Source organism: Ambystoma mexicanum, chromosome 4q (assembly GCF_040938575.1).
Source record: "Ambystoma mexicanum isolate Mex_15411 chromosome 4q, UKY_AmexF1_1, whole genome shotgun sequence".
NCBI lineage: Eukaryota > Metazoa > Chordata > Amphibia > Caudata > Ambystomatidae > Ambystoma > Ambystoma mexicanum.
Window position 1 is genome coordinate 319556360 of NC_090928.1, and position 12973 is coordinate 319569332.

General features: G+C 43.3%; 1 protein-coding gene across 4 annotated transcripts in view; it reads right to left on the reverse strand.

Annotated features, from left to right (window-relative positions):
- The window catches only part of RGS7 (regulator of G protein signaling 7), a 2057596-nt gene that overhangs the window by 278398 nt on the left and 1766225 nt on the right, over positions 1-12973 (reverse strand). For all 4 annotated transcript variants that reach the window (XM_069607899.1, XM_069607897.1, XM_069607898.1 and 1 more), the window contains exon 14: positions 2869-2994. In XM_069607899.1, coding sequence (XP_069464000.1) covers positions 2869-2994 — 126 coding nt within the window. The remainder of the gene's footprint in view (positions 1-2868; positions 2995-12973) is intronic.

Consider the following 12973-nt stretch of genomic DNA (forward strand, 5'->3'; position numbering starts at 1 on the left):
TTACTGCACATAATAGTGACTTGATATGAAGTTTATGATCCTTTTGAGACACACAATAATCTTTCTTGTAGATGTGTACTTATTATTTTCAAACAATGAGATGTTTACGATTTTCTTTGCTATTTCTCATGTGAAACTGTTGCCTGGGTGTGAACAATATCAATAATCTTATTGGAGATCTTCAGATTGAACTGATTGATGCACAATAGAGAGCTGCAATTCACCCCGCCAGCCCCCACTCACCTGGTGTGGCGCCAGTGCCACACCTGACTCCACAGATGGCCACCATGGAAATGGTGGGGCCCAGTGATAAGGTACTCGCCTCGCTCGGACCTATAACTTGGGACCCTGGGCCGTTACCACACGGTGAAGCCCCCAGAACGGGTGCTTATTGCTATATGAACACTTTCGGTTATAGGAGCCTTTTGTGACAGCATGTGAAAAATCATAAAATAGCAAAGCTATTGGACAAACATTCTGAATTACATGCAATATGAATCCATAGCATTGCAAAATGCAGTGCTGAACAGACCACATATGTAAAGTGTTAAACGTTTAAATTCAAAGCAGTTAAAAGATGGAGCGAAGTCCCATAAGGAGATATGTCCCAAAAGAGCTAATTCCTACAAGGGACTAAGCCCCATAAGATGCTAAGCCCCATAAGGTGCTAAATCCTATAAGGAGCTACGTCCCATTAGGAGCTAAGTCCTACAAGGAGCTAAGTCCCAAAAGGAGATAAGTCCCATAAGGAGCTAATTTTTACAAGGGACTAAGCCCCATAAGGAGCTAATTCCTATAAGGAGCTAAGTCCTATAAGGAGCTAAGTCCTTTAAGGAGCTAAGTCCCATAAGGCCATCAATGCATTGGAATAGAGGCCAGAGCCATAAAATATTAAACAATTAGATTCAGTATAGTAAAATAAGGTCTAGGTCTCGTTCCACAATCAACATGTTTTTTTAATTTTTTTTAAATGGTGCTCCTAATGGAGTGGAGGCTTCGAGTGATGAAGGTAGCCTTCTGTCCTCCTCTCAGGACCGGGCGATGGATCGCCCACCCTGTGGGCCTCTTCATTTATGCGCTGGTTGGAGCACGGATAGGACCAGTCCTCTCTCAAAGACAGATGTGCTACTGTCTGCTCTTCGATCAACTCCAAGGATTCTTAATGGTCAGATAAGGCCTGCATCCTAGCTGTCTGTGCCGCAGCTAGAAATAACATCAAAAGCTCCCAATAAGAATATGACTACTGTGTTTACATAATCAATTCCTTCGGCTCTCAATCTATGAAGACTTCTGGAACTCCTCAGATTATTAAATAAGGGAGACATAAATAGAAATTGCCACAGTATTTCTACATGTTTAGGGCACCATCTGCAGGAATTTTCCTCAGAGAAATTCCATTTCTTTGTATGGCTGCCAATGTACTGTTAATACATCTCGCTAATGCAAACTGATGTGTTTCTTGTGACCTCAACAGTGATTTGATGAACTGCTTGTGACAAAGGCAGGCCAGTGGGATACATGGGTATCTCTCACAAACACTGCTCTCCCATATATGAGTTACCTTCTTAATGTTGGGGAACAGATAAGGTCAATCCTGACAAGCTGCCACCCTGTTAGCCTGAACTATAGAACTGATAGCAGTCTAGCAAGGCACAGTGCAGTAGGATACCCGGTTTTTAGGGGAAATGCCAGCAACATCAAAAACCCTTGTATTATGGTATGGGGTGGGATGCAGCAGCAATGAAAGGTTTGTATGGGCTCTTGGAAGAAGGAGGATCGCAGTAAAGGAACAAGAATCTGTAATCAGGAGGCAGATGAACAACAATGCAGCAGCGAATGGAACAAGGATTAACGGAGAACGGAGGCACACAGAAGGTTGCAGAAGTCAGATTAACAAGGGGAAAGGCAAGAAGAGAAGCAGTGTTTACCTCAAGTGATCCTAAATAGTGGGTTGCAATGCACCGATCCGTCTGCATTGCAGACCTAAGTAGAGTGCTGGATATGGCGGGTGCCATCTTGGATAACAACTAGACCGCAGATGGCAGTCGTTCGGAAACATGACGGTAATGTCTAAGCGTCTCCTCCTCCTCCACCAGTGCCAAAATGACCATCGGGAAGCCGTGACAGTATCTGGGCCATCTGAGGAATCCCCACAGCTTGTTAAGCATCTATAGCCTGCTCACTTAGCTGAGAAGACTAAGCCTGAGATTAAATTTAGACACTGGACCACAAAACTCAGACAGGAACGCAGGGTCCATGAATTGGAGCACAGAATCACTCGTGGACTCACCAAATTTGACAGATAGAATGAGGAAAAAGAGGAGCTACTCACGAGCAGGGAATCTCAGGCAGAAGCATCAGGGGTGCCAAGCAGATCAGAAGGAGTACCAGACCTATATTTTGTTAAAACGACCACTGAAATATATTGCATTGCAGGATTATACAATAAATTCAGATGATCACGTTGGTGATGAAATTAGCTCAGGCAGGTCATTTGAGAGCATTAATCCTTTGACAAACCTTCAAACGATGTCAATTTTACACAAACAAGTTCAAAGATTAAATCTGTAACATGAGCATCCCTTCTTCATTGTGCACTGGGTTTCTTCTTACACGGAAGTGCTCTAGAAAGTTTAAAACTGAACTTGCCATATGCTGCCCATTGTTTTTAAATAAACAAAGTTCAGTGACAATACAATCCTAGATAGCAATGTCACATCAGCGCCAGTCAATGCATGTGGTTGTAAAGGAATGGTTTGCACAGCCGACAAATGCAAGATTGTTCTCTTAGTTCATACACAAAGAATTCCTGTGGAAAAACAGTAGTACAAAGGTCGGGTAACACAACCTTTTAGTCAACAATTTTACCTCAGGTTTTCAGAGCTAAACTCAGACTCCAGGAACTTGAGGAACTGTTCTCTTCCCACCGGGTCCTTCAACATTTCGTCCATGGAGAACCCCCATCGTTTCACCCTCGGCTGACTTGGCTCTTTGCTGAAAGAATTCAGAGTGACAAGGGCTATGGTTAATACTGCACTACAGTAGGACACAGACGCCTGAGGGATGCAGGTCCAGAAAATGTACTGTCCTGTAATTATAGCAGTTGAAAAGTGGTAGGGGGGTTTCTATTATTGAAGAGATTGATGGTTTTCAGTCACAATAACGACCACCAGACCACCATCTAAAATAGTTGTGCCAGCCAGAATGAAAATAATTAAAAACAAAGGTTGCATATATAAAATGTAAAATTCTGAAAAATAAATGTTCTGGATTGTGTAGCTTATTAGAACACAGGGAGGGGGTTGCAACCAATAAGGTTGCTCAGATCGCGGCCTGAATTCCAAGATCCAAGCCTCCGTTCCGAGCAACCTGGTGATGGGGGTAACGTCCCACGGCCCTCGCTAAAGGCCCTTGCAAAGGTAGAGCCAGTGGAACGGGTGCGTAACGCTATATTAAGATCACCTGGTGAGGGTTGGGTGTGTGGACCTGCCAGAGACAGTAGTAAAAGCCATTCCGATTTTCTGGATAGACTCAACGAATATGCATGAAGATAATTTACATGCAGGAATTACAATGCACCATTTTTCAATTTTTTGGTCAATTTGTACATCTGTCTTAATTTTACCTTTTGTTGGATACAAACTCAACAAAAGGAGAACTACACATCCTACACATGAACCCACTATATGGTTGGTCAATATTGCCTTTAATTTGTTTGAATTCCTTCTGTTTTCCAGCTATTTCCCCATGTTGCAAATATACATATGCTAGCATTACATCTGTTTCAGTACAGTACAGCCTCTCTTGGCCCTCTTCTTGCTTGCACCTGTCAGGCTAAAAACCTCAGTGCCATCTTTGACTCCACACTTTCCTTCTCTCCTCACATCTCTGTCATCTCTAAGAAGTCGCACAACCAGCTGCACCTCCTCAGAGGTATTCTTCGTTTCCTCTCCTTCCCCCAGAAGCTCACTGTCTCCAGAACTCTTGTTCTCTCTAGGCTGGACTACTGCAACTTTCTAAATCTGCCTGCCTCTACTTTCGGCCCTCTGCAACTCTTCCAAAATTAGACTGCAAGACTTGTCCTTTGCCTCAAGCCCAGGGATCGTATCACTCCAGGACTGAAATCTCTGCACTGGCTCCCAATGGTGGCGAGGATTAAGTTCAAAACCCTCTGATTTGTCCACAAGGCCTTCTGGGGCCTGGGACCTCAATACCTACAACTTAAAGTTATAATACATTCATCATTTATTTATACATAGATATTTAAAGCATTTTTAAAACAAGCAGTACTTAGAAGTAACATTAATCCCAAGTTAGGAGTCACTTCAAAAAGTGAACAATAAAGCAGGTTAGTAATTCATTCATATGTTACACATGTTCCAACACCCAGAGGTGACGTAATTTGAGGTCAATATAGCATTTATATAGTATCACCTTTGCAATATTGAGTTGTTCATGGAAGAAAAGGTTATAGTTAGATCAGAACAGACGGATAGGTTATAGGAACAGTTAGATTCTCCCAAAATGATGCAGGCAGTCAATTATTCGAGCATTAAAGTGTTCAACATTTAAAACCTCTAAGGGAAGGGAACAAGCAGTGCCAAAGCCAATATGTTCAGAAGGAAGGCTTTAGATAGCCAGATAAACCAAAGTCAATGGACAAAGTCAAAGTTCTGATGCTCTTCTTCTTAGAAAAATGTTTTTAAATGATCAGTGTTCGAAAGAGAAATCACAGCAATTTAAGAGGAGTCACCTTTGGAAAGCACAAGCTGTAAGGCCAATGCAAGTAAGTTTAGGCCAACTTAGTGTAGGGTTAAATTGAACTCCTAAAGATAGGAAGCACCCCAAATGACAAACGGATAAAATACCACAAGCCCCACAGTACCTTTGAAATAAAGAAAGTGTTCCAGCTGGTTCCCTTCATGATGCAATACAGTAGTCCCTTGCTCCCGGTCCTTGTTTGTGGTGATGAAAGGGATGAGGTCTGGAGGGCTCTTGTGGTAGCACTCTAGAGAGGGACTCAGCAGCAACAGATTTCCATCAATTCAGCAGCTCTTTGTGGTTTTGGTGCCTTTTTCTCAGTGCCAAAGAAGAACGAAAAGCTCCAGTTAGGATTTCCTTGATCCCTCGGTCCTAGACTCTGGTGAGTGGACTCTGGACATGGATTTCCTACTTTTGTAGAGTCCTCTGGACACCCACAAAGATCTGGCCATATTCGGACTTCGGAAGACAATGCACTCACAAATGGTCGAGATACCCCAGGTATTGAGCTTCTGCAGCTTTGGAAAGTTGCAGTAAGTCAGGGGTTGCACAAAAATAGAGTTTGTTTTGAGTGTAGTTGGTTCCACCAGCCTGAGGGAGAAAGTCATCCTTTACAGGTCTTCCTTGTTGATTCAAAGATGGAGTCAGCACAGCTGCAGGGCTTCACTGGGCACTTTGTGGTCCAGGAGGGTACTGCTGGCGTCATCACTTGTCTTCTGCTTCAGATTATGTCCTCCAGTGGCCGACTCTGTCCTTAGTCCCAAAAACCTTGCTTTTTATGCAAGTTTCCATTCATTCAAAGCCCTAGGCTGTCAATCACACAGCGGGGTGGCCGTCCTCAGGCATACCTAGAGACAAAGGACAGGGTCGTTTCGGGACCCTCCCTCACTTACTGCTTTTCCAGACACACTGGAGCCTGGGCAGGATTCAGGGCTGAAGCCTGCCAAAGACCAAACGCACAAAGTACTAAAACCTGATGCAAACAACAGAGTAAAAGCATAGAAGAAACTAACTAACAAGAAAAAGTGAAAAAAGAAGACAGGGGCCATTTTGAGAACATGGTCACCATTGGGTGCAGCACTGCAGCTGAGGTATCAGCCTGCAGGTGCATGTCACTAGGTAGTAAAAAACAAACCACTGCCACCAGCCATTCAAGTGAATTAGTGTAACAAAATGTTACATGAGGAATGGGTAAAAGGAATTACTCAGTAAGCCCCCAGCACTCCACATAGGGTGGTGTGTGCTGGACCCATAAATCAAAGGTAAGTAAGACAGGGGTCATCTTACTATTCTTAGGAAAAGTAGTTCTCCCGAGAAAATGTATTTCAACATTAAGAGAAGTCCAAGGGACTTCTCAGTGGCACTGCACAAAAGGCGCTGTGTGTCACAATGCAAAAGCAGATGCTTATGGAGTTTACCAGACTCCATAAAACAGTAAGGAATATAGAAAATCCTAGTCAGGAAAACACATGAGAGAGTGAGAATAAAGTCCCACTCACTCAGGAGTACAAATTAAAAAGCCCTGAGTCCAGCAAAAGAGCTGGGGGTCTCTAAGGTTAAAGGGAATTTGGCACAGAAATTAAAATTCTCCCTAACAGAAATATGACATTAACCTGACCTCTCCAGCAGTTCCCAAACCCAACTTTAGTGTTCTCCTCACTATAACTGTGAGCACTGATTCTGGAATGCAACCCCCTGGCGAAGGCCCATGGGAAGCATTCAATAGCTCAAAAGGGGTGTTTTGTTGATTTTTACTGCACTTTACAGGTGTGTTGCTTGCAATGTTTAATCAACTCCATAAATGAATGGGTGCATACCGAGGAGAAATTGCTCTTTATGTGCACCAGTGAACTTGTGTGAGTCTTGGTTACCCGGGAACAAAACCTCCAGAGTGGTGCAGCCAGTAATGACATGTCAATTACAAACAACAAAAGCATGCTGTGTGAGAGCGAAGGAACGCTCTGTGCAGCCTTGTTGTGTTTAGCAAAGTGCAGAGCATTGGAATTGATGTTATGCCCTTTCAGTGAAAGCGCATTAAAATGCATCACGGATGAGCTGTCAGAGCCAATGCAGATCCATGCTTTATGGAAGGGTTCACCTTTAAGGAAATTGAAAACTATAATAGGAGAAACCGCATTCGCCGGCTCCATTATCAATGTTCAGATCCTAAAAAATGCATTAATAAGAGCATAACACAAGCCATCTCTACCTCTACCAGAGAGATACTAAGATTCAAACTAGATATACATGAGAAATGCCTCAGGTGTTGGCTATGTGTGCAAGCTGATGGCAAAGCATGAATGCACAACTCATTTGTGGGCAAACAGTTTGGGGTTTTCTAAAGATTTGGACAAAAGGAAAAGGTAACCCCACCCGTAGAAAAAAACGAATGAACTGGTTCTTATCCCTTCAGAATTCAAGATTGGGACAGCACAACCACTACCGCTTTGACAGTGTGTGCTGTTCCCACCAGATTGCACTAAGTAACAATATTGTATTGTCATCAACACACCAGAGCCAGCAGGTAAGTTATATGGCTTTATTAGTTAAGTACACAGCAGGAAACAACGGCACATCCTTGCCAGCCAGCTCTCTATCTCCAACTGTCCCCCATGGAACACACATTCAGATGACAACACACTAAGCACAGTGACATCACCTCATTCCACTGACATCACCACTCCAGGGAAGGAAATGGAATAGAGGGAAAACACAGGAGAGAAAACACTCATTATAACACACTACATGTAGCGGTTTTAGCCGTAGTGATCCGGGAAAAAACAACTTCATTCGGTGAATCCACTGATCACTGCAGTGCACTTGCAGGAGGGGTGGAGATAAGAAATGGCAGCTGCCACGAGAAAACATGGGGCGTCTATTACAATGGATCCTAAAGGACTCTGCTTGCTTTGAAATCACCCTCATTTTCACGAGGGTGCGCAATTGGGCAGAGGTGTGAAAACCCCAGGAAACCGCCATTTCACAGGTTTCCATGCATCTGCACCATTTCGGATTGACTACCTTGCATAGGACTCATGATGGGAAACTTGCTCCATGTGCCACCTTGCTCCATGCAGGAAATCCAACCCTGCTCCTGCCCCCATTAATTGTTCACTGACGGCAGATAAGTGGAGGTCGCTGCATACCTGGTCTGCTTTTGGGTGTGCATTAATAGCAATCAGAGTACATAGGCCTCTGCTGTGAGGGTGGCAGCTAGGATTTTTAATGGCGGCCCCCATTATCATTCCCAAGAGGATGTAGTGGAAGATTGAAATCCCCTCAAGTAGCTCATCTAGATGCTTTCAAAGGTCTGATGAAAATTAGCCTGAAAGCAGGCAGTTATAGGGTGGTTTTGCAGCGGCAGATTTAGTCGAATTCGAAATTCATTTAATTTATTTCCATAAATGTTGCCACAAATATATGTGGGGTGTGGGTTTAGGTGAATAGATAATGTAGTGGGCTTATGGGTGTGTGCGGGAAGTCTCCCCCCGCATATATTTGCAGCATAATCGACTATAAAAAAGACAAAATCGATGACATCGAATTTGATAAAATCTTTTCGACAAAATCACAGAACTGTGGGGATTCCGGCATCTCTGCCTGCATCAAATTGCTAATGCAGAGACGCATTCTGATTCTCCGCATGGAGCATGGAAATGCAGAAAGCACATTTTCAGATGTGCTTCCTGCCCAGTCTGGGTAATCAGATCAAAGTGAGGCAGATGCGTGAACACCTGCTGGAAGACGGTTGCGCACCGTACCATTAAACAGTTTTGTGGAAGTGATGTGGCATTTATCACATACTGAATGTCCATGAGCATTGCCCAATATAACATAGTCCTTTAGCAAACTGTTCAGAACTGGTATAGGAATGCCTGGATGGATAGACCACAAGTTAACTGCCGGCCTCTGACATGGAGCCTCGCTATACTTCTGAAGTTCGAATCCCATGATAGGGCTGACTCGGCTCTTCATGCTTCCAAGGTTAAGTCAGTTACTGTTACATTGTGTGGTAATATCACCCATTTCTACACTGCTTAGAGGCTTGTTGAATCTGGCATGAAGCACTATTTAAGAACACGTGTATAATGTCATTCTACAAAACAAAGTCCCATCAAAATCAGTAGCTAAGCCAGAAATTAACCTAAATGTTTGTACAATATATCAATGAATTATCTATAGTTGTAGTTCTAGTGACATTTATGTATATAGCACGTCACGTGTTGGCATAGACTTCTAATCACTGTTGATAGACACAACAACATGCATCTTAAAAGTTCCATGCTTCTTCAAAAGCGATTCTGCTTGGTCATTCTCTTGGCAAGTAGAATTGATTGTCCCACATCATGAATCAAAAATCCTTCATGTAAAATGTTGTAGGCTAAAAAAGTGTAATCCATGACATTATCCAATATTATTCAAGGAAGCTGATGCCATGCCATCTAAATTGCCTGCTGCAATTCATGTCGTGCAGCCCACAGCTGCCTTCTCTTTCGCTAGCCTACAGTGTTCTCGCTTAGTGTCAGTTCATCTCAATGCCGACTTTCTGTACTGGCCACACCACTACTTCCATAGCCCTGGACTGCAACCCTTTTCCCAGCTATGCATCATGGCGAGCTCGTCTCTGCTCCCTTCTGCTCTTGGACCATACCTCATCTCATTAGCTACTGTTCTGCACTGCTCACTTCCTTACCTTTAAACATTTTTAAATACAGTCAATGGGCAGACCTATTTTCTGAATGGAATGTATGTTACGTTATGTATGTTATGTATGTACTTGTAACGCGCCGATAGCCCGCGGGCATCAGGGCGCGGAAGGTGCATGGTGTATGGTGCAGCATTGGGCCAACTGTTAGGGAGATGTATCATTTCTTGTTAGGAGGATGTATCATTTCTATGCTTCATCCCCTCTCCTAGTGAGACCCCCAGCACCTTTTTGCTGGCCTTCTGGACCTTTTACCTTCAATCCTGAATGAGCTCTGTCTTTTGGAACTCTATTCTTTGTATTCTACCTGTTCTATGGAGTCTGTCTGCTCCATAGCTCTTAAAGGCATCCGTGTTTTACTATTGCAGCACACAGTTCCTTATGGGCATTGTTGCTGTGGACGCTTAGTGTCCTCCTTTAAGATTCTTTTTCTATTTCCTCACGTAACTACAGTTCTTAAGGAACTCTATAGTTTGAGAGATTGGCACCCAGCACCTTCAGTGGAGTGCCAAAGGGATACCTAGTATCCCCCTTCTCTCTACTCCTGTAATGGTTTAGTCACATAGACATTCTCCAAGTTATGGCTGGTAACAGTGGACGTGTTCTACCAACTATTGTGTCATTTATATACCGCAGGCTATGTCCATAGCCTCGGAAGTGCACAATAGGGGCACCCAAGTACCAACTTGGGTCCTCACTTATTTTTTCACCAATACTATTGTGGTAGTTCTTTGTTAACCCTTCTTCTACCATTCTGGGAGGGGGAGGTCAGTGTGTGTGTTTTGCTTCTGGGTATTTCTCCCTAGGCTCCAGAGTTTCTGGACAGGCAGGAAGTGGGAGAGGAGTCTTCCAACCCCCTGTCCTTTGTCTGCCAGAGAGCCTAAATAGGACCAGCTTCCACAGGGGGTCTTTCTGTAAAATGCTAACAGAGATTGCAGGGGATTGTGTGCTGCAACTGTATAAAAAGTGAGACTTCTGGAGTGAAAAGCAAGTCGACCACTGGAAGCTGAAATAACCAAAGAAGAAGACGACCAGAGATGCGTGTAGAACCTTTGCAACACTGTGAAGCGACCACTGCTGTCCTGACCCCATTTTCTAAGCGACAGAGGAGCTCCAAAGAGGATGGTTCCTTCCCTTTGGCTGGTGGGTAAAACCAGTCCCAAGACAAACTTTGAAACAAGCCATCTACGGAGGTACTAGGAGCTTCCAGAGCTGCAGAACCCCAATACCAGGAGAACTGTTGCCCATTTTGAGTGCATTGTCATGGAGATGCCGAATCTGTACAAATCTTTGTTGAAGCAATAAGGACCTTCCAGAGATCTAACCCAACTCACCCAGACGCCCTCACCTGAGTGCAGGACTGCAGAAAGTGAAGAAGATTGACTGGACAATCCGTGTCCTTTGTTGGTGCTGCAGAAAACGTGCCAAAACCGCAAAGTGAATCAAGAAGCAGCTCAATGTTGTGCCACATGTCCTCCCTCGATACTGCTGCAGAGAGATCCTGTCCATTTTCTGCCTTCAGTCATCAGACCAAGGAATCCGGAGGTCAGGTCCAGAGATGCAACATACAAAGCATCCAGCACAAATATTTTCTTCAAACCTAAGGTACTGTGCGGAAAAAGGTATTGCTTAGTTGGTTCCAAGAAGTCTCTCAAGAGTGTTAGAGTGCACCCAGAGATATCTAGGGTCACCCCCTCTTACCTCTGACTCAAGCCGATGCTTGTGTCCCTTCATCAAGTCCTTTTACAGGTCTCCCTAGTTAGTTGGTAACTTGTTGCTTCTATAACACTATAGACTGGATGAAAACCTCAGGAACACTTCGTATTGTGCTGCTTGTCAAGACTTTGAGCTCTCTCAGAACTGCCTTTAGCTAGGGTTGTGTTTCTGGATTTAAAAGACTTGCAGTGCGAAGAAACCCTCTCTAGAACCTTGAAGCAAGCTAATGCTACACTAACTAACCATTTTCCTCCCTTCAAGTAACTTTACTATATTTGTTTGCAGAGTAAATGTATAACCGTATAAACTGTTAGAAACCACATGTGCGCCTAATTATTCTAAAGGTTTCTACTGTAAACATCTAAAGTATTTAATGTGATTCTAGTGTATATATAATAAGTGTATAATTTTATATAAATGATATGTGTAAGAATTTCTTTGGTGTGCATGGCTAACTAAGATTCATTTGACTTACCTACAGCTCACATCTTCCTCTTAAAATAAGCCTGACTGCTCTGCCACTCTACCAAGGTCACGAGTTAATACAGACTGTTAGTAAGAATTGGAGATTTAAAAACCAATAGGACAGCTTACTAAAGTCTTACTACCAGTAGGACTTTAGGAAAACTCCCCTAATACCAACTCATCTGCTAAACGTTAGGCAATGGATGGAAGACTAAGGCGCTTGTGCTGGCTGTGACGAAATGCCTACTGCTCTTCAAATGAGTAGTGAATACAACTCCTACGCAGCCCCACACACCTACTAAGCCAGCAAAGGTGAAAAAGAAATAACCTGTCAGGAAGAGCTACCTTGCCTCTTAGCGTTTCACAATGGTGTGCTAAAATGGATATGAGAAACTTACATCTTCTGAACGGCAACATACCAGGTGACATTCCACCAAAACCAACCTGGAAGAGACTGCAACAGGAATCAATACTGAACTATTATTTTTCCTCAGAAGCTTTACAAATCCACGTCGAAGAACTTTGTGTGGTGCCCAAAACTGAAAGCGACCACAACTTAGTTCTTTTGAGCTTCCATTGTTTGCAGAATAAGCAGTCAACATTATGGGAACATGAAATAGCAGTGGAGTCAAGCCGCTTTAGACTTACAATTAAAGAACAGAATGTGAGATTGATTAACCACGCCTATCAAGAAGAAGATGGCTGTGTGGAATATCGACGTCTTCTAGCTATCTTCACTGAAACACAAGGTGTGAGGAAACAAACATTCACAAATAAACATGCCTTTGATCTTGAAATCATGAAACAAAAAAGGCAACTAAGAAGCAGAATTAGAGCATACGAGAAACCGTATACCGCTGAGATCTTGGTTAACATCAAAAAGGCTAAACAGTCTTATAAAAATTGGCTTAAATCACATCGAGTAATCATGCTCCAGCAAGATGCAGAACTGATGCTTGCAAAAATACAAAATAAAACACTTTTCAGTTGTGGGCCCTAGTTAATGAGCAAGAGGGCTCGCAGACTGCACTACAATCAAGTTTGGTCATAGAAAATGATTGGATAAAACACTATGAACATCTCTATAAAAAGAAAGGAGATTCCGTTGACCCGGAATTGCCAGATCTGGCTAGGTGGGATCTGCAATTTGAACATTCTGATATTTTCGAAACCATCAACAGAATAAGTACATCGCATGCGCCCGGCTCAAATGGGTAAACCAACTTCATATTGAAAGAAAATCCGGAAGCCTGGGCAGACTTTTGTTGTACTTTATTTGAAGATATCACACGTGCGTGCGCAACCCCAACATACTGGTAAAGTGCT